This window comes from Lonchura striata, chromosome 2, assembly GCF_046129695.1.
Source record: "Lonchura striata isolate bLonStr1 chromosome 2, bLonStr1.mat, whole genome shotgun sequence".
NCBI lineage: Eukaryota > Metazoa > Chordata > Aves > Passeriformes > Estrildidae > Lonchura > Lonchura striata.
Window position 1 is genome coordinate 18,616,130 of NC_134604.1, and position 21,196 is coordinate 18,637,325.

Below are 21,196 nucleotides of genomic sequence, written 5' to 3' on the forward strand. Positions count from 1 at the left end.
CTAGGAAGGGAGCTAACTATTAGCTGTAGCTATGGGTAAAATATGGTGTTGACACATGTAATGTACAGATAATTACATAAAAATTTGCTATAAATAGCTATTTGGTATTCTAAGATCTTAGGTAATTTTTAAAAAGTAACAAAATTCTGAGGTGTAATTCCAAGAGGTTGGGGGGGGGGGGTCGTGAAAAGAACAGGATGGATAGATGGATAGATAGGTATGCACACTCATGTATATGTGCCTTCATTCTCCCTGGCAGTTTATGTATCCTTGGATTTTTTTTTTTCTGTGTTTCTCCCAGTTGCATTGTCCTGCTTGAGATGCTTTCAAGACACTTTATTTTCTTGCTGCACTCATTTCTTGTCACCTTGGGCCCTGCTCTGAGCTCTCCCAATTTCCATGGGGTGTCTTCTTGTGTTCCTGAAATACAAACATCAAAGCAGTGCTTCCACACCAGCTCCTTTGTTCTCTTTCTGTGGGACTGGATCCTTTCCTGGAGGAACCAGTTGCTTCTTCATGGGTAAAGGAGGGGATATGGAATGCTAGTCATAATGCTCATTGTTTTTCTTCCTCCCCCATCTCAGTTTTTGAGCCTTTTGGTGGTTTGGATTTGGATTTTTTTCCCTCTTTCATTACCTCTTCAAACAGATATTCCTGAGTTTTAATAATAGCACTGACTTTGTTCATCAAGAGTCTCTGCACTTAATTCTAAAGCACTTAAGTCTAAATTGAAAACAAGATTAAAAAAAAAAACAAAACAACCAAAAAACCATCAGCTCACAAACCCTGCTCTCCTTCTATGTTTTTTCTGGCAGTTTTTATTTGTCCATACTGTGATCTCTCAGCAAGCAGGGATGTTAGCTGAAGTATCTCTTACAGCTGAAAGGGCTTTAAAATCCCAACGTTCTGGCACTAGAACTTGCATTTTGTGGGGATGAATAATGAAAAGTCATGGTCTTGTGTTGGTGTTGGAAAAGGCATGTAGCTACCTCTGTCTGGAAGGACAGTTGTTCTTCTATCTCCTGGAATAGGAATCAAATTAAGAAAGTAAATACAAAATAAGAAAGTAAATTTCCTACTCTTGGTGTTTTCTAGGTATAAGGCTTCCTTTTGTGCAGCTCAAAGCCCTGTTTGAACTTCCCTTGTCTCTGAATATGTGGCGAATTTTTTTATCTCCTTCTTTGATGTTTTTTTTCCCCTTAACTGAGACAGTGGATAAATCTGTGTAAGTTGGTCACTTCACCAGTGTCTTGGAACTTTAAATTAATTAATAACATAAGAGACAAAGTTTTAAATGACATCTTACTTTCCATTACACTGACAAATGAAGACACTTTGATTCTCTTACTTTGCTGTGTGACAAATAATTGATGACATTTTTTACTCACATTCAAAGGCTCAATTTTTTCTTTATGATGAAGATGAAAATGGAATTATGTAACACAAACCAGTTTTTTCTGTGATTTGTGAGAAATATTTCAAGGTAAAAACAATTATGTGTGTATGCTCAGCTTTCTGTGTCCATCTCTGTGTGCAGTTCTGGTTTCCTTCAGTTTCTGAAATGTAGAGCTTGTTTTCAGTTATGGCCAATGTCACCTATAAATATGACACATAACTTCTATAGTCTTCATATAAACCTCTATAAACTTCATCTAATACCTATAATTTCTGCAAATGTTCTTCTTGAGGAGTGAACTTTTCCCCTGGGAGCCATTTGGAGGGTAAGACAGCCAAGTGTGCAGAGCAGTTCTTTTTAGCAGTAACCTGGTAAACGCTGCTTTCCTTGGGTTTGTGAAACAATCACTTCTCCCAGGGCCAGCCAGCAGCGTGGCCATGACCAATGTGGGATGGCAGCAATCAAATCACCCACCTGAAATGTTGTTTTTGCTTAATTGCTGAACTTGAGAATACATTTTTAGTGTTTGTTTTCTCTGTTTAGCTCTTCTCACTGATGGAGATGAAACCTCCTATTTCCCGAGCAAAGATGATTCTCATCACAAAAGCTGCCATTAAAGCTATTAAGGTAAAGTACAATAAAAAAAAGATGAATCTGTAACAGCAGCAATGTTTTATTATTTCACTTGTAAGTAAATATTCGGAATTTCCCAATCTCAGCTTCGGGGATGGTTTATTCTAGTTGCTGTTAAGGCTGTTGTCTAGAAAGAAGTGGGTGGTGAATATCATTGGTTTTAGACTAGGAGCAAAGTGCCAGCTAGTTTGATTTTTTTGGGTTGTTGCTTTTTCATGTTACACCCACTTGAGTGTTGTGATTTTTGTGTAATAAAACTAAATATTGCAGGATGCAGATGCACCTTAACATGTGAAACCAAGTGTGGATTGCAGAGAAAATAAATCCAGAAAGCTTTCACTAATACTTGGCAAGCTCTGTGCCTTGTGTGCACACTGACACATTTCTGGCTTGGGTCTGGGTTTCCCCCATGGAGTATTTTTCTCAATTTGGGAACATTCTACTTTTTGAAATGTGTCTGCAACATTCTGTAGCCTTTCCAAAGTGGTAGTAAGCACAAAGAGTTAAAATGCTTCTAAAGTAATGTGCCACTGCTGAGGAGATGCTAAATTAATGGATGTATTTATTTTCCAGCTCTACAAGCATGTTGTCCAGATTGTGGAGAAGTTTATCAAAAAGGTAAAAATAAAATAAATAAAGTATTGATAAAACCATCTGCATGCTTTACTGGATATTGCTAATAATTCTAGTAAATAACCAGAAAGGATTCTGTTACTAAGGGGTTGAGGGAGGGAAATCTGGTTTGTTAGGTATCACTTTGTCTATGTAAGTTCCACATTGTAGTTTTCCACAATACATTAAGGAGGGGAAGAAATAAGTAAATTGTGAGATTTCCCACCTTCCCTACAGCAGCTGGGGAGGAACCTGGAGGTGCTGAACTTGTAATGAATTGCCACTACGACAATAGGTATTTCCAAGGGATGCAGTGTTCATGCCAGGGCAGGAAGAGGAAGGGGCTGGGGTGCAGAGCAGTGCTTCAGTCCCAGAGCAGGTTTGCAGGGGGGTCTGAGGGGGCTCCCCCCAGCCTGACTCAGGGTCTCTGTGCTGTTTGCAGTGCAAGCCAGAGTACAAAGTGCCAGGCTTGTACGTCATCGACTCCATCGTCCGCCAGTCCCGGCATCAGTTCGGAACAGACAAGGATGTCTTTGGGCCAAGGTTCTCCAAGAATATTACTGCCACATTCCAGTATTTGTATCTGTGTCCATCTGAAGACAAGGTAGGACGAGCCCTTCAGGTGTTGCTGTGCATTGGTGGGGTGCTGCCTTGGTGCTTGCACTCCTGTGGCAGTGATCTGGGGGGGTCTCTCTGACCCTGGTAGTGACTGCTGCTGAGGTTTATCAAACGTGACAGTTAAATGCAAATTCAGGTTAAAATGTATTTTGCCTGATCTCGTCAGTTTTGTTTTGCCTATGCAGACACTTCAGCAGTGTGTGTATGTGTGCCAGAAGTCCTTCTTGAGGCTCCTTCAGAACTTCCTTTGGAAGGCAGTGTCTGCCACAACAAGAAAGCATTGCAGGAGAAGCTTTGGTTTTGTAGGCAGAGACTGTTCTGCTCAGAAATGTTTCCTAAAAAAATCATGATGTTGTTTTCTTGAGTCTTTTCCATTCCCATACCACTGTCAGGGCTGGTCTTAAGGCCTCATTTTTCTTAGTTCTGCTGTATTTTTTAGTAGAATAGAGGCTCAGAAAGTGGTGTGAATTCCTGATGGTCCAGAGAAGATGGTTTTTCTGACCTCTGTCCAAACAGATCCCAAAAACAGTGTGTTTTAGAGGCTGCCAGTTGGTTTCCAGAAAATCACCTACTCCCTTTCTCCTTGTGAAATACTACTTTTCCACCTGGCTTCCTCCCTAACTCTCCAAGTAAGCTTTTGAAAGGCTTTGATGCTCTCTAGTTATCTAATGTGGAACATTGAGACCTTCAGTCATTGAATCTGGTATTTGGGAACTCCTGGGTTGATAGCCTGTGAAAGACAGCAATCCCTTCTCCTTTCTATTTCTCCATTACCATTTTGTTCATCTGAGTGAATGAGACTCTCCATCTCCTTCATGGAACTACTTAAAATAGGGAACATTATTATTTAAAACACACTTGCTTTAATGAATTTCTGGTTCCTAAAAAAAAAGTACCCTGATCTGCAGATTCTCAACAATTGTAGGGGATCTCTGAAGAGGATAATGATGGTACCTTTTGTTTTTAAAAACAGCCTTTCTGTAAAATTAATATGTTACTGAAAATGAGAGTATAACTTTAATCCATTTTTTGGCCTTTATATGATTTTCAAGTTCTGTGGAGAGATCGAATACCCAAAGCAATAAAAAAATGCTGCTGTTTTAAAGTTAACTGTTTTTCAGACCAAAATGTTACTTAAAAATAGACATTTTGGGTTTCTCTGTAATGGATGTTATTTTAGCAAACATTTTGTAAAATTCTTTAATTACTTAGAGGTGGATTTACATGGGTGTATATAACTGAGTCACAGTGAAAGAACAGAATCAGTTAATTTGAACTAAAAGGTACTTAAAGCTTATATGTGTGCATGTGAATGACTAAGTCTGCAGGAAGGAAGCAATACAACATGTGTTCTGCCTTCTACCTGCTTGCATGTTCCAGCTGAAGCAGCACAGCTACTGAGACATTTTTGTTTGAATGCTGGGCTAAAGAAGGAAAGGCCAATTTGCAGCTTGTTCTGGAAGCTGCATTGTTCTTCATGTCAAAAAAAACAAAACCCAAAAAAACTTAAAATAACAGCTGACAATCACAGATTCTAAATTAATCCTTCAGTTCATCAGTGAGGATGTTTCCTTGTTGCTTTCCTCATCTTTCAGATAATGATGGAGATGCAGTTTCTGGTCTCAACATAGAATTGGTTGGGTTAGTAATACCAAGCAAGGAACCCTCAAACTGACTTCAAAGTGTTATGGTAACATTTTCTGGTCTAACTGTCCCTGTCTTCATGCAGGTTTTTCAGCTCATCTTCCTTTTCTCTTTTTGTTCACATGGGTTGGTTGTGTCATCCCTTTGGGACTACCTCTGTAGACATGGGGCTGAAATGGTGTCCTGGATTGTAAATCACACCTGGATTTCTGACTGGCCAGAAGAGTTTTAGGGAAATGTCACAGATTGCTTTGACAGTAAAATAAGATGGCAGTTTTTATCTTTGCCAGTTCAAAGGTGTTGCTGCCCTCTGTCACGACTCTGGGTTTGTTAAATTGGTGTGATTATGTCACATGGTGTACAAGCCTTCTCTGCATGCAGAAGATAAAATGGTGACTTAAGAAATCTGGATTCAGCGTTGGTGCTTCCTTTTGTTTCAACAGAGTAAAATAGTTCGTGTTCTGAACCTCTGGCAGAAAAACGGAGTATTTAAAATTGAAATAATTCAGCCTCTCTTGGATATGGCAGCAGGAACCAGTGCCACTGCACCCATGGCAGAGAATGCTACCAACAATGAAGGTAGGGATGACATTTTAACTTCTGTTTTCAAAGGGCAAATAGCAACAGCTTGCTTGCTTTCAGCAGAAAGTGCTTGCTCTTGGTTCCAGCAGTGACATAGCAATAAAGTCAGCTTTGTCACAATGAGCAGCCAAACTAATTTTAAATAAGTGCTGATACTGCAGAAATTATCAGCATGTGAATACTGACTTGGGAAATATATTAAATGTTTATCATGTATATATGCATGTGTACTTATATATATACAGGTGACTTCAGTGTGCCCTCTTAAACAGATGCTCTTTTTTTCTTTTGCTTTGAAATATTTTTATGTGATTTCTCAATTTTAGAATTCTGATGTCATTTTTTAATGCCAGAATCCAGGTAAGTAAGTGGGATCTTTCAGTGGGATTCCTTTCAGTCAGCTTAGTACCTGAAAGCAGCAGCTGTCAGTGTTTTGAGTGTGCAGCCCTGAAAGTCTTGGACTGGTGTTTCACATCCAGGTTCTCAGAGCATTTGTGCCTGGGATTTTGCACGGGCTGCTGGCTGAGAAGCACCAACCTGCAGAGCACATCAGTGCCAGCCTGCTCACAGTGCCTGCACTGACCTATTTAGTGCCACAGCAAAGCTGGGAGCGAGGTTACAGGGAATATGCATTCCACAATTCCTTCTTCCTCCAGAGAGCTGTTTTTTGGCTCTGGACTCCGTGTTTCACACTGAGCTGTGGTAACCTCCTTATTTACTAAAAATGTGCTCATGGAGTAGGACTTGGAAAATGGACTGGAGTGAGAGAGGTGTGGTGAGAGACAGCAAAACAGTGAAATCATCTCCAGCTGTGTTCAGGGAAGTGTATCCCATTAAAGGTTTTCTAAACATGGCAGCGCCAGGGAATGCCTTGGCATCCAAGCCTGGGGCTGCACAATTGAATTTTGGGACAAATGAGGGGCACTGCCTGTCCAGCTCTCTCTCTCCTCACTAGTGGTGAACAGGTTGGCAGCCTTCTACAGAGATCTCCAATGAGGTTATTCAGATGCACCAGAGGGAGAAATTTGGCCCTGCAATAAATATGCTAATAAATAATAAGAAATATATTAATGCATGATGTGAAGTAGAGTCTGTTTCACCCATAAAGACAGAGAGAAATGCAGTATTTTCTCCCTTAAGTGAGCAAAGATCCTTCTAAATGTATACAGGAAATAATTGGGGAGTTACTTTATATTTAAAAACAACATATACCTTTTTGCTTTATTTTTATGTTGCATTTCACTTCTCGGAAAGTATTATTCAACACATTTGCCTGTGCTTGCTGCCTGTCAACACTGAAGTTACTTGAAATGCAAACAGAGGAAGGGCTTTAAAGGAATTGCTGTTGCAAGGCAAACATGTTTGTTTAGTGTTTCAAACTAAATATTTCTGTCTGTGGAGTCTTTTTTTAACTAACTTCTTGTACAGCTTTATTATGTCCATTAAAACAGATCTGCTGAAGAATAGTTACTCAGAGTATGTAGGAATTGATGGGATTATTGCTAATTTACTTGGTACTGGCAAGATGTTTATTAAAAAAGGTGGTGTAATGTAAGGCAGAGAGAATGGGAACACTAATAGCATGTCTTAATTGTGATCTCACAATTGTGAATCTTTTCCTGGAAAAATGAGTAAATATAATTTTCCTGGTGGAAGGATTTATCTATCAGCTGCAGGTGCCGCGTGTGCACATGCAACAAACTTTATCTAAGAAAACTACCTTTGAAGTAATCCTTAAAAACCTTTACTTATTGCCAGACTTCTCTGCAAAGGTTCAGTTACTGGTGGAAAATACTGAGAGAAACTCAGCTGCTCTTCCAGTGAGCCATGAGATGGTTGGTTTGGATTATTCATCCAAAAGGATGAGCCCGGGTCTGTGGAAGCAGAGCCACCACATTTTGCCTAATGCTGTTTAAGTGGTGAGAGCTTTCCTAAACCTGCACAAAATAAACATGGAGCTTGGAGCTAAAATTCCGTGTGGGACCATCTTTTCTGTCCCAGTGCATCCCAAGTGCAGGTGTGAGCAGTGAGCGGAGCAGTTCATGGCAGAACGAACATAACATGCAGCTGGGGGAGTGCTGTAAATAGACCCTTTTGGGATAAACAGGAGATTGCAGGCAGCAGACACTTGTTGTGGGGAGCAAGAGGGACGTTGTGGAGTCACACAGCCCTTCCTGTGTTCCTGGAAACCCCCAGGCTCGCCGCCCCCTCCGGCCAAGGTTCCCTCGGAGCCCTTGCAAGTGGCTGCGAACTCAGTGCCCGCCGTGCCGCAGCTGCCCAGCTCCGATGCCTTTGCAGCTGTAGCCCAGTTGTTCCAGACAACACAAGGACAACAGGTAACTTGCTCTCTGATCCCCTTCAATTTCTGTGTGAAAATAGGGGGAAATGGTGGGATTGATAGCCTGGATTTGAGGCAAAAGAGCTTCCCAAAGGTCTTCAGTGGGAAAGAGTATTTAAATTCTTCCATCCAATAGTTGTGATATTTGATGATATTCAGTTTTATGTTCCTAAATAAGTAGTTATGAATTAATGCAGTTACAGGGCTTCTGGAACAGGTGGAGTATCTCAAAGAAAATTAGGAAGTTTGTTGTTCAGTCCATTTAAATGTTTGCTGTGTTGGAGGGCCTGGACACTGCAATGTTGGGATCTACTGAATTTTGCCACCAAGGTATTTAAAAAGGGACTTGTGGTTTTGCTCTAAGTGCTCCACAGTTCAGTCAGGTAGTTGCTGTGTTCACCCCCTGCCACAGTCTGTATTGACATAAAATCTATATCCTACAACTCTTTCAATACTTGGTGTTTATATGAGGACATTCACTTCATACTGTCTCATGTTTCTGTAGCTCCAGCAAATCCTACAGACCTTCCAACAACCTCAGAAGCCGCAGTCACCGGTCATAGACAACACTGTGATGGCTCAGGTTCAAGCTATTACTGCTCAGCTGAAAACCACAGCAGCACAGCCCACAGAGCAAAAAGCTGCTTTCACAGCACCTGAACAGAAAACATCATTTGACAAAGTAAGTCTTGGTTTGCATTTTCTGAAGGTGAAATCTGGTTTTGGACAATTATTATTTTGTATTGCTACATATATTTCTATTTTCCCTGATTCTAACCTTGTCTTTAGTTTCAGAGCTTACATTGGTTGTAAGAATGTGATAATAAAGATATTTTGGCTGCCAGATACAGAAAAAATAGTTGTCCTGATGTGGTTTCTTTCAGAAGCTGCTAGATCGATTTGACTACGATGATGAACCAGAAGCTGTGGAAGATGCAAAGAAAGAAGATTCAGCTCCTTCCCCTTCAGTGTCTCAGCCAGCTTTGTAAGTACTGTGTCATAATAAAACTAAGAAATGTCCTAAAACATTTTTAGGTTAGAAAGTAGATGAAAATTCGAAGTTAGTTTAGTGTTGAACTGCTACATTCCAAATTTAAAACACTGTTAACAGTTTTTGGTGGGGTGATTTTTGTGCCTCGTTACTCAGTGATCTGGTGTAGATCTCTTGCCTCACTGATGGAAGACTGTGTTCTGTAGACAAAAACTCAGTTTTGGTTGCAGGATGAGTTCCATGTTTTTACAGTACAACTGGGGGTGTCAGGGCATCACTGGATCAGCTGGATTACTTTACTGGCTGGGGAAAGGTTGCTATTCCAAACGTTGTGATAGTTTATGTATTCAAGAAAGGAAAATTTGCTTTACAGTTTTATGTTGGCAAACATTCTGTCCCCACACAAGTGAGCGCAGGCTCCTGTTTCCCTTTTGCTATGCATTATGATAAAGTCTGGAATGACATGACCACATCCCAGTTTTTTCCACAGGACCTCTCTCTCATTCAGTGCACAGGCTGGATGGTGCTCAATGTCGGGGTTAGTCCATATTTCTTTTTTCCCTGCTTCAGTATGTGGCCTCATGTCTTACTCTCTGTATCTGCATCTAAACCCTGCTCTCAAAACCAGAAGCACTAACTCTGTCATCAGCGTTCTGACTGTGTCTCTCACCTGGAGCACTTTGTCCACCAGTAGTAGTTCATTTAAGGGTCTCTGAAGGAAATGGATAGTATTTGCCTTAGAATGCAGATGGAGCTCTGGAGTACAGAAAGATGAGGTAGGTCATAGGCACTGCTTGTGTCTGCCCAGCTGGAGGCTTGAAGCCTGAGGGTGGCATTCTAGTGTTCCCAGTCTGGGGCACGCAAGCACAGTAATTCTCTCTGTAAAATACTGATCTGTCCAGAATCTTCTCAGAATTGTCTTCAGACACTGCAAAGTTCCACTTCTCATCACCATCAAATTGCTTTATCGCCCTGAAATCCTGCTGAGCTTCTTGCACAGGCTGCAATCTGCAAGCAGGTCCTGTTACCTGCACAGACCTCCAGAATTCCCTGAGCACTGTCCATTCTGTGTGTTGAATCAGGAAGTGATGGGCATCACTCTTCTAAACCTGGTGTAATATCCACCCCCTTCTACTCTGCCCTATTTCCTCACAAACCAAAGTGTTCCCTTACAGCAAAAGTACAACCAGTTTCTTTTCCTTGAGGAGAAAAGCACTGCTTCTTTTGTTCCCAAAAGAGGAACTGCAAAGGAAGAGAATGAGCCTAAGGCAGAAAACCTTCCTGAAATTTTTCTGTAGGCTGAGATCTTCAGCATAAGTACAGGGGTGAGAGAGGCTCTAATCTTTGTGTAGCATTTCTCTAAATGTGAAAGGACTGCTCTTAGAGTGGAGAAAAGATCAGGCCACTCTTTCTTCCTTTTCTTTTTTTATTGGAAACGGGATCATAGTAAAGATAATTGTTCTGTCTAAAATAACAGCAAGAATTTGTAAATGTGCATAGAAATCTGTAAAATAAAGACAAATCTGTGCATCTGCTGACTTGTCTCACCAAAATATTCCTGGTTTTAGCGGGTTTCCAGGAGAAGGCATGCAACAGCCAGTATTTCCTCAGCTCCCAAATATGGATCCTTTCCAGCAGCGGATGATGGGAATGCAGCAGGATCCGATGCGGCACCAGGTAACCCCAGGCTTTTCCCTTGTCCCCCTGTTGTGTTTTCCATCCTTTGCTGTTTTCTTTGGTGCAGCAGGAAGGAAGTGATTTTCCTGCTGGTGAAGAGTGAATGTGGCTTAGCCCTCCATCTTCCCAAAGAAACATATTTCTGGTGTCTGTCCTAGTCAGGCGTTGAAGGATTAGATCGTTACTTGTGCACCCAAATCTTCATCTTTGCCACATCTTTTGTTGTGACTTTTGAGCAGACATAAAACTTTACTTGAGCCTGCTGGGAAAGCAAATATAATTCCTTCTCCTAGCTGGAATTCTGTTGTCTTTTCTTCTCCCAAGGTGCCGCTTCCTCCGAATGGGCAAATGCCAGGTTTTGGTCTCCTGCCTACCCCCCAGTTCCCACCCATGGCTCAGCCAGTGATGCCTCCAGCAGCACCAGTGCAGCCAACTTTCCAGTCTCCCTTCCCAGTCCAGGCCGAGCCACACCTGCAGAAACCCCACCAGCAGGTGAGCAGCCCTTGCAGTGAACAGTTCAACTCAAATGGTGTCATACAGGTCTTTCCCGAATGTGTGTGGATTGTCCTGGAGCAGGAAAAGGAAGATAACCAGGACACGGCTGGCTGTGAGGCTGGCTCTGCTGGGAGACAGTTGGAGGGCTCCAGGACTTGCCCTTTCCTGTCTCCAGCATAATTCAGGCTTAAATAATTTCTTATAACATTTTGGGGAAAAGTTGCAGCAGATCTCACTTTACCTGGGATTTTGATGATGGAGCATGCTCCACTGATCCACTGGCTGATCTTAAAGAATAAAATCATGTTCTGTGGAGATGCAGGTGTTGCTGAAATGGGGTGAAATGTGGAAAACCAATAATTTGCAAATTGAAAATGGGAACTGTGTAAATTACTTCTATGGTGCCTTTTCAGTGGTTGTGTTATTATGTACATGCAATCCTGGACCCTCTCCCTGCTAGTGATTACAGAGTGAAGCTTTTGAGTCACATTACTCTTTAATTTCACGCATTTACATATTCAGTAGATTTTCAGTGCTGTTAATTCAGTCTGAGAATAAAAAGAAATAAAATGCTTGTCCTGCTCACCCATACCACCTGTAAACTTCACTTTTTAGGATGTGGAAGTGGAACAGCCACCCATTCAGGAGGGAAAGCGACATGTTTCTGACAGTAGGAAATCAAGATCCAGATCTGCATCAAGGTAAATGAGTGAAAGTTCTTTTAGTGCAGGAATGAAAAGCAGATTAGCAGCTCTAAGATAATGAACCTCTCAAGCCATCGCCCTTCTAGGGGAAATATGATATCTGTGCAGTTCTCTCTCACTGGGAGAGAGCAACTTCCATGCCTTTCTGTCCAGAGTAAATTTTAGGGAGGCAGAATGTAATAACTTAATTTGCTTGTGCTCTAAAAACATTTTTCTTATGAAAACATTTGTGATCTGTGACTTTGTGTGTCACTGAACCCGTGTGTCACATCTCAGCTGACCAAGCAGATGTGGCTCCACTCTTCATTTAGTTCAAGTCAACTTGTTCTTCACCAAGGTCCACATGATTTCTCTGAAGGTCTTCCACACCTAGAGTGGTTTAGAACTTGAACATGATGTAAAATACAATTTCAGTAGCAGAATTTATTTATAATAATCTTTAGTCACTTCTTTGTAAACGCAGTAAGCATTTGCCTCATTGATACAGGTGTAACTTTCCCTCTGTTGAAGTGAACACAGTTTTGATGGTCAACTTCAAGGCAAAATTAGTAAACTATGAGAAATGGGAAAGTAATCAGCTGTTCGAGTGGGCTGCTGCAGTGATTTACTGTGGTTCTAAATGCCTGTGAAAGAGCTTGGATTGCTGTATTCCCTTATTGAGGGAACTCTGGGTATTTTATAGCCGAGGCTGTGTGCCAGTGCCGGGGTGCCAGGCACTGAGCATGCATGGTTCTGGTTCCGACAGGTCCCCCAAGAGGAGACGCTCGCGGTCGGGCTCGCGCTCGCGCCGCTCACGGCACCGCCGCTCCCGCTCGCGCTCCCGGGACCGGCGCCGGCGCTCGCCCAAGTCCCGCTCCCAGGAGCGGCGCGAGCGCGAGCGGGAGAAGGAGCGCCGCTCCAAGGGGCTGCCCCAGATCAAGGCAGAGACTGTCAGCGGTGAGTCTCCTCTCTTCCTGCTGCTTTGGGTTGCTCCACACGTTCCTGTAATGCCACTTTCGCGGGTTTTGTGTTCCTTGGGTTCAGTGCTGCTTCTTGTGGTTTCCCTGGCTCATCCAAACAGAACAGAAATTAACTGTCTTGTGATTCCTGGTAGGAATTTCACCACACTTCCCTGTACTTCTTTACTTATAGTAGATGGTTTGGCATTTCTGGAGTATCTCCACGTTAGAAATATTTTGGCTGTAAAACGAGAAAAGGAAAAGCTGAAACTCCATGTTTTTCTTTTCCTTCCTTTGAGACATATAAGGTAAAGCAGATTGAACAAAAAGGATTTGAGTTAATTGTAATTTAATACAATTTTTCTAAGTATTCAGTCTTGTGTATCTCTCCAACCAGAAGGGGAGATTTGACCTGGAAAACACACAGGCTGATGTTTCGATTTCTTATATAATCCTGGCTTTGCCGGCGTTCATAGATGAAGCATAGTAGTTAACTTCTGAATATTCCTTAGGAGTGTGGAATCTTCTCCAGGATCATCAAGTAAAATAAAAACATTCTTTCTTATATAAGAGAGACAAAAACCTGAGGTGTTTCAAGAGCCAAGGCCTGGTGAGTGATGGTCCCAGGGGTGTAAAGGCCTGAAGAGCTCTGGTAGCTGCTCACCAGAAGCTCCCTGGCTGTGCAGTGAGATGTGCTGCCAACACTTTTCCCAGGTTCTGTCACGTTGGCAGTCAAAGTTTGCAGTTCTGAGTCTCTCAGGTGGAAAACCTGTGTGAGTGATCAATGTTGTTGCAGTAATCTGCAGCCTGGGGGATACCTTGAGCTCCTTTCCTGGTTATTACGCTGGATTCAGCATGGGGTAATTGTTGGTTATCTGTACTGTAAGAAGCTCTGACCACCTGTGATAACCCTTGGTTGTAGTTTGCAGTACCACACTCTGGGTAGGACAGCTGGACAAAAGGACAACTCAGCAGGATGTGGGAAGTCTCTTGGAGGAGTTTGGCCCCATCGAGTCCATCAATGTGAGTAGAAGGGGTGCACTGTAAGCTGCTCTGATATGCTTGGGTACAAAACATCTCTCTGGGCTGCTCTGAGGCAGAGTTATTTCTGATACATTCCGAAGAGCTGTCCTCTCATTCCCTATGCGTTGTGTTTTCCGTGTGGGCACTCAGATCATGTGGCTGACTTGTACACAAACAAGAAGAGAGCTGCTTTGGTTTCCTGCAGTACAAAAGTGCTCGTGGAGTAATACAGAAGATTATCCTATTTTCATAAAAATCCTGCTTTCTCTGCAGGATGATGGCTGCAGAATTACATGCCATGCTTCTGAGTTCCTCGGCTGCTTAATTTTATTTGATTATAGGAGCATGGACTCTCAGCTGGTGTTCTTGTTGCTCTTCTGTCATTTTAGCCGTAAACATGGAGAATTACTGTTTTATTTTGCTGTATTTAAGGATATTTTATGTATAATTTATAGCTGCTCCAGTAACTTCAAAAAATTTCATTCATTGAGACAAAAAAATAAGTGACTAATTTTCTTCCTATTCCCAAATTTTGTAAAAGAGCATAGGAGTTTTTTACTCAAATTTATTACACATAAAATTATTCCAAATCTGCAGCTAGAACTGAATGTAGAGGTGCAGCTGGCAGAGTGGAGGGGGATACTGTTGTGCATTCCAACAAAGTAACTAATTGCCAAATGTTAGAATTTACATTAACACTATTGTTTAGGAATTTAAAAGGATTAAATATGCAGAAGTCAACTGTATTTTAGAGTTTTGAAAGTTTTCAGAACTTGTGGAAGTTTCAGTTCACTAGAAATGTGAATTTCCAGAAGGTACTGGCTTTCTTAGCATCTTTAATATTTCTTTCCATACTTCCACAGACCTTTTTGGATGTCCCAGCTTGCTGTAATTGAGCATTCATGTGTGGTTCGCTGTTTGTTACTGCAAAATGAACTTTTTCCCTCAAACCCCACACAGATGATACCACCCAGAGGATGTGCCTACATTGTCATGGTGCACAGACAAGATGCCAACAGAGCCCTCCAGAAACTGAGCCGAGGCAACTTCAAAGTCAACCAGAAATCCATCAAGGTACTGCTTGGAAACGTCAGCCTTTCCAAAGCTGCTGTAATTACTGTCATCCTGTCTCATCTGTGCTGGCCCTTGGGGTATTTCAGACTCACATGTGTTCTGGAGATGATATTCTGTAAAATCCTGAAAAAATACATCAGTGAACTGGGTTTTGAGAATTACTTCTCCTGGTCTGTAGTGGGATTAGTGGAACCTTGTATCAGTTTCCTTGAAAGATTGCCAATAATTATCTCTTTAATCAACAGAAGGGGTGTTTTTTGGCTCATTACAGGGGACTGGCACTGTGTGTTTCTTGTTGCCAGTTATTTGTCTCCTAACAGAGTTTCATTACATATGATAATCCTACAAAGAGTACTAATAAATAAGGAAATGTGCATTCATTAGTGAAGTTCTTCCTTCTGTAGAATGTCAAATTAGTGTGACACTGTCCTCCAAAGGAAAATGGAATTAATTTTAGTGGCTGGGGATCATCAGAAGAAGCTGGCTTTATACATTTTTACAAATGGTGTCAAGCCAAGAAATAGGAATGAAGTCTACTTAAAAAGAAAACTTCCTTCAGAGTTTTGTAGTTGTTTCACTACGCTTTTTACTTTTTACCCTCAAATGCTGTTTTGTGAGAATGAAATGTTAAATCCATTAAAATGGAAAAATTCTGCTGACCACTTGTATTTCCCCCCGACCCCAAGATTGCCTGGGCTCTGAATAAAGGAATAAAGCCAGACTACAAGCAGTATTGGGATGTAGAATTGGGTGTGACTTACATCCCATGGGACAAAGTCAAACCTGAAGATCTTGAAAGCTTCTGTGAAGGAGGAATGCTGGACAATGAGACCCTTAGTCCAGGTACAATGTTACTGCATGTTTTGTTATTGAACCTTTATTTCAGGGTTTGGCCATTCTGTCCAGTTTGCCCAATTAGCTGGTGATTATTGTATATGTGCTCTAATTGTAGCATCTCTTCATGCTAAGCACACAAAAATCAGTTGTGTGTTTTAAACAAAAATGTAATGCAACATGAGCATAATGTCAGTGTGTTCCAGTCCTCTCAGTGCTTTTCTCTTTCCTAGAGTGCACCCTCACTGATCCCTCTTTGTGCTTAGCTGGCTTTTCCCAGGAAGATCTGACAATAAGAGCTATTTCTTCCATAAATTAAATTTTAAGCTATATTTGACATTTTTGTTATTTTGCTGCAATTCTTTATAGTTGTATTCTCCTTTTCCTTGTTTGAGACTTGAAGATGTTGGGTTTTTTAGAAATGAGTTCTCAAATTAGTGACAAAGCTGCTGCCTTCTTGCCCAAGAGCAATAGAGTGAACCTATTGAAAGCTTGTCCCAAAGAGCTTTACAGTTTTTTTCACAGATAATATAACTAAATCCTGGATGTGTATAAACACTGTCAGGGCAAAGGATTGTTAAATGACTACTGAAAGGAACAAGTTTATTTGCTGTTTCAGTGTTTGCTATATTTAAATGAATTTGGAGGTTTTATTGTCTTAAATAGTATAAATGCTTCTTGGCTCTGTGCTGCTTATTACCCGAGTATTTTCAATTAGGTCACTTTTGTAAACATGACTAAGCATGTTTCACATGGCACTGCTTGCCTGACCTGTGTGTGTTGGGATTTTGTATTGGACAGAGTGGAAGGGAATTCCCAGGAAGTCTGAAAATGAAGTGGCTCAGAATGGAGGTGCAGAAGCTGCACACAATGAACCAGTGTCACCCATTCCCAAAGCTTTACCTGTCCCAATTCCAGTTCCCATGCCTGCACCAATAACAGTACCTCCTCCACAGGTGAGAGTTGTTCCACAGAAACAAACAAAAACTCAATTTAAATAATAAGTCAGGGAGGGAATGCCATGAATGGTAACTGTTCTCAGTCACAGAGAAATTACTGCAATAGAATCTTATAGAAGGGCTGAATTACATCTTCAGGTTTTGTGATTGGCTTTTTTTTGTTATTTGTTTTATTAATTAATGTTCCTCTAAAAGCTTTTCTTATTGGCAGATACTCCACCACTTTGATAACAGTAGTTTTTTGTCAGTGTTAAAATAGTAGAATCCCTTAAATCACAGCTAATTTTAATTCAGAGCTTGATATAAATCAGAAATAAAGGAAAACACCAGTCACTCTAATGTGCAAACTCAGGTAGTGAGAAAGAGACAAGCAGATGTTTTTAATTGCTCTGAAGTTGTGAGCATTCCAGTGGATTCCGTCTGGAAATCCATCATGCTGGGTACGAATGAATCCCAGGCACTGTGTGTGGAGTGTGTGGAGGTGGGTTACCAACACGCATTAGTACCCATGAGGCACAGAGGAAAATTCTTCTCTAATTACAAAGGCAGACAGGGCTAGTGTTGGTATTTTCAGTGATGGCAGCTCCTGCATCGTTTGTGCAAGTGCCCCCTTGTTGCAGAGAAATTTGAGGTCGCTGAGATCTCCTGGTGGAGCTGGACAGAGATAGAGCTCCCCAGTGGGACAGAGAATCATTGGAGCACTCTTGGGGTTACCCATGTTTCTCCTTCCTTTTTCCTAGGTTCCCCCCCATCCATCAGGGCCTCCCGTGGTTGGTGCACTCCAGCCCCCTGCTTTCACAGCACCTTTAGGAATCCCCCCTCCTGGATTTGCCCCTGGGGTGCCGCCACCACCACCGCCTCCATTCCTCCGGCCTGGTTTCAACCCGCTGCATTTACCTCCAGGTTTGTGGGGTGTGCCAGCCCGGGCCCTGCTGGGCCCAGAGCTGCACAGGGGGTTGTGCCAGGGGGGCACTCAGGGCTCTGCTGTGCTTTTTGTAGGATTCCTTCCTCCTGGGCCACCACCTCCCATAACTCCTCCGGTCTCTGTCCCGCACACTCCGGCAGTGAACATCCCAAACTGTAAGTGTTGGGCCCTGTGGAAGGCAGGGATCCTGCAGGAATTGCTGACTGGTGTTCAATGTGTCCATGCCTTGTTCCTCAGCTACAGCAACAGGTGGGAATGAGGACACTACAAAGGAGTCGTCTGTAGGAAATCCCATCCCAACAGTAGTTTCTGGAGGCAGAGGGAATGCTGAAAGTACTGACACTTCCAAAATCTATGGCACTGTTCCACCTCCTGTAGCACCTACCAGTGTCCCTGCTCCTGTCACCCAGACTGTTCCACTCCTTGGTAAGTTCCCTCTTGAGTAAGTTCTGCACTTCATTGTTCCCTACATTTTAAATGCCATTTTGATTTGGCTACTGACTTAGAGTCCAGGGGAAAAGGAAGCACATTTTAGTCAACTTGTTGAAATTTCTGTCTACTGTTGGCTTTGAAATCAATTTTAAAGACTTAATTTTGCACAGAAGAGACAGTCAATAATTTTACTAGTGAAGATCTGCTTTCTGAAGAATCAAAGCCATGATGTGCAAGTTACAAATTCAAATACTGTCCACTTTTAACAAGTGAAGGTTTATACAGTCTAGAAAATGGAACTTGCAGCAACACATCTATATGACACAGGAACCAGGTTTTAGACTCAGCCATTAGATAAAATTAACGTGCAGGGAAACTATTTTTAGTATATTTTTGAAATCTCTGAGGATGGGATATATTCTTGTTATGTATGGAATAAATTGTTTTAATAGGACAGAAAACCAAAACCTTCTATGCAGCCTTACAGTAGGACAGGTTTTGAAACCTTTGTAAGACGATATTATTTAAATATTACCAAATGTTTTTTTGACTAGCAAACCTAGGGTAATGGGAGTATGTTGCATTAATTACTTTTCCTAATATGATAGAAACTTGGTCAGATTTAGAAAGGGAGTGTGAACTGTTACAGAACTCTGCTAAATACTTATTTTATGATGGCCTTGGATGGGTCAGTGTCAAGAATTTACTCAAAAGATTTGTTACCTAAAATTATAGTGAGATTATTGCATTTATGGGATTTTAGGCCTCTACATGAGAGCCTAAGAAATGAATGAAAAAGCTAATTTTGTGTTAGTGGGTTTTTGCCCAACATTTTCAATGATCACTGAAGAAAATACGAGATTTGTCTCCCTGAGAGCTCACTGCTCTATTGGATGTGAGGACCAAATTTTCTGTCCATGACTAATGCTTTATGAATCCTTAATGTTGAAAACTTGACAGAAGATCCTTTCAAAACAGAGAAAAGCTTAAGAAACTCTATGCTGACACCATGGAGTCAGGGAATTTTGTTAGGAATTTCAGAAATTCACACCTTCCTGCTGAATGACACTTTCTGTAAAGCTAGCACAGACTTTTGGAGTTTCACTGTCTTGGACAGTATAACTTGTACTTCATATTCTGGGCCTTTGGAGTGTATGAGGCTCTGAAAGATTCTGTAGAAAACTCCAGCAAAAACCCTCCAGAATGACAACATGGTTCCTCTCTCAAGAATTCCTGGCAGTATTTAATGCTCTAGCTGTAAGATGCCACATTCCCCACTGGAGAGCATGCAGAATGTTGGAGAACAGCAGTGTCAAAGTGGAATGAAACCCTGCTACATCCGTGAGCTTTTGGCTTGTTCCCTGTGTTTCCATGAGGTTTGTGTGCTGGGACACACAGAAACCAGAAAGTTCCACGTGCTGGGAAGTGATTCAGGGGGTTGTGAGTTACTGGAACCACGTAGTGAGCAGAGTTTGTGTAAAAGTAAATCAGGTGTGTTAGCACTGGTGACATGGGAATTATCCCAAGGGAATGTAGGCTTTGTCCAGCTGGGAGAGATGATCAGATATGAATCACAGTGACATGGAAATCTGGCTTCATACCTAATTTATCAAAGCAGTAAGGATGGCCCCTGTGCCCTCTCTGGACAGAAGATCCTTCACATCAGGCTGGGCACTTTAGGCTGTGTCATAGGAGTCAGGTGATGAAACCTGGGACACTTTGGTGTGTGGTGATTGCTCCTCCAAAACCTATAAAATCTGTTGTGAAGGCAAGGTGTGGTTTTGCACATTGGGACAGAGGAGCAGGTGTCAGATGTGAGGGAACTGGCTCCAGCAGGACAAGCTAGGTCAGGAAATCACCTCAGGGTTTCTCTCAGAGCTCAGGGAGTTCATACCCAGTTCAAGAAACTACTTCAATGTCAAGTACTTCCTAAACCAGAAGAGGGCTTTAACTCCCCAGACATGGTATGTCTGTACTGTGAATTTCCCTGAGCATTTTCAGTAAACTGGGATGTGTTTCTGGACAGCTCTTTAGGTTTTTATTTGGTGCCTAATTTGTCAGTAGAGTGAGGAACCTCCAGTAGTGCTACAGTTGCTTTAGCCTCAGCATTGAAGGGAGTTGATATTTAAAATAAATTTAAAATAAAAAGTGTGCAGCTTTCCAGCCAATGCAGTTCAGAACGAAGGAGTTCCAGGTACAATTATGTTTCTTCAGTGCTGCAGTTTGTGTAGAAATAAGGTTGAGAAATTAAATTACTTGTACTTAGATGTGAAACTTCCCTCCCTCACCTAATGTTCATGCTCTTCTAATCCACATCTGCTCTGCTGCTTCTAAGTAGAAGCACAGACTTAGCTTCAGCTCTTTAGTTGTCAGTTACTCTAGTCTGTTTTGTTTTAATCTTCTGAGGAAGATTAAAAAATGTTTTTACCAAAAAGAATCTCCAAACCTCAGAATTCCTGGTAGACATCATTAGCTCTCAGTCTGTCTTGTCAGATTAAAAGATGTTTTTACCAATAGGAATCTCCAAACCTCAGAATTCCTGGTAGACATTAGCTCTCAGTCTGTCTTGTCAGATCTGTGGTTCTGTCACAGGAGGAGTTTAAACTGGGTGATTATAGATCTGGTTATTGATCAGGCTCTGCATTTTAGAGAAAGGGAAAAATGCAGGAAAAAAATGCTGTTGGTACTGGACCATTTCTCTCCAAGAGTGGGAGCTGTGACTGCTTGGAGGGGAGGGGGAGAGGATATCATGGACTGGAAGATGTCACATGAGTCTACTCACTGGCAAAATACAACTTCCTTCCAGTATGAATTTAAAGAGCACTCAGGTGAAAAGTTTCTGTCACAGATGTCCCTAAAAGTCATTGTGTGGTGAGAGGGCAGCACAGAAGGCTCAGCTCTGTCTGGAGATAGGTGCCAAAGCCAGAGAAGGGAGGGACAAACACCACAGCAGCTGAAGGAGAGCATCTCGTGTGGCTGCACCCAAGTGCAGTTTTCACTGCTGACACTAATTCCAGCGTGAATTCCTGCAGTATTTCATCCTGGTTTTACCCAGGCAGGGGCTGTGTTTCTAGGCCAGGAGGTGCTGGTGTGCAGGAGCACATGGGAACAGTGTGAAGGCTCTGGGAACACTGGACACTGTTCCTGGTTCAGACTGGGGAGGCACCTGCCCTGGGGTGGGAAGGCCTCAGCTGGAGCTCAGAATTCTTCTCAGAATCCTCAGAATCCTTCTGTCTGGCTCCTTCTGTTGGTGTCCAGGAGCTGTGGACTGAGCTTTATCTTACAGTATGTTTGGAGAGGGAGTTTTTTTTCCTCCTATGA

The 21,196-nt window shown here is 42.0% G+C and overlaps 1 protein-coding gene across 3 annotated transcripts in view; it reads left to right on the forward strand.

The window, feature by feature from the left end:
- Positions 1-21,196, forward strand: part of SCAF4 (SR-related CTD associated factor 4) — a 29,693-nt gene that overhangs the window by 5,618 nt on the left and 2,879 nt on the right. The window contains exons 1-20 of one of the 3 annotated variants that reach the window (XM_077781205.1): positions 780-1,483; positions 1,940-2,023; positions 2,603-2,647; positions 3,084-3,245; positions 5,347-5,482; positions 7,682-7,821; positions 8,329-8,505; positions 8,708-8,808; positions 9,305-9,352; positions 10,383-10,491; positions 10,816-10,983; positions 11,602-11,687; positions 12,436-12,626; positions 13,551-13,651; positions 14,612-14,725; positions 15,412-15,568; positions 16,361-16,515; positions 17,259-17,421; positions 17,518-17,598; positions 17,681-17,869. In XM_077781205.1, the coding sequence (XP_077637331.1) occupies positions 1,952-2,023; positions 2,603-2,647; positions 3,084-3,245; positions 5,347-5,482; positions 7,682-7,821; positions 8,329-8,505; positions 8,708-8,808; positions 9,305-9,352; positions 10,383-10,491; positions 10,816-10,983; positions 11,602-11,687; positions 12,436-12,626; positions 13,551-13,651; positions 14,612-14,725; positions 15,412-15,568; positions 16,361-16,515; positions 17,259-17,421; positions 17,518-17,598; positions 17,681-17,869 (2,395 nt within the window). In that variant the 5' untranslated portion in view covers positions 780-1,483; positions 1,940-1,951. Of the gene's footprint in view, positions 1-779; positions 1,484-1,939; positions 2,024-2,602; positions 2,648-3,083; positions 3,246-5,346; positions 5,483-7,681; positions 7,822-8,328; positions 8,506-8,707; positions 8,809-9,304; positions 9,353-10,382; positions 10,492-10,815; positions 10,984-11,601; positions 11,688-12,435; positions 12,627-13,550; positions 13,652-14,611; positions 14,726-15,411; positions 15,569-16,360; positions 16,516-17,258; positions 17,422-17,517; positions 17,599-17,680; positions 17,870-21,196 lie in introns of those variants that run through there. The other 2 variants (XM_021550094.2, XM_021550097.2) reach the window with 2 other exon arrangements.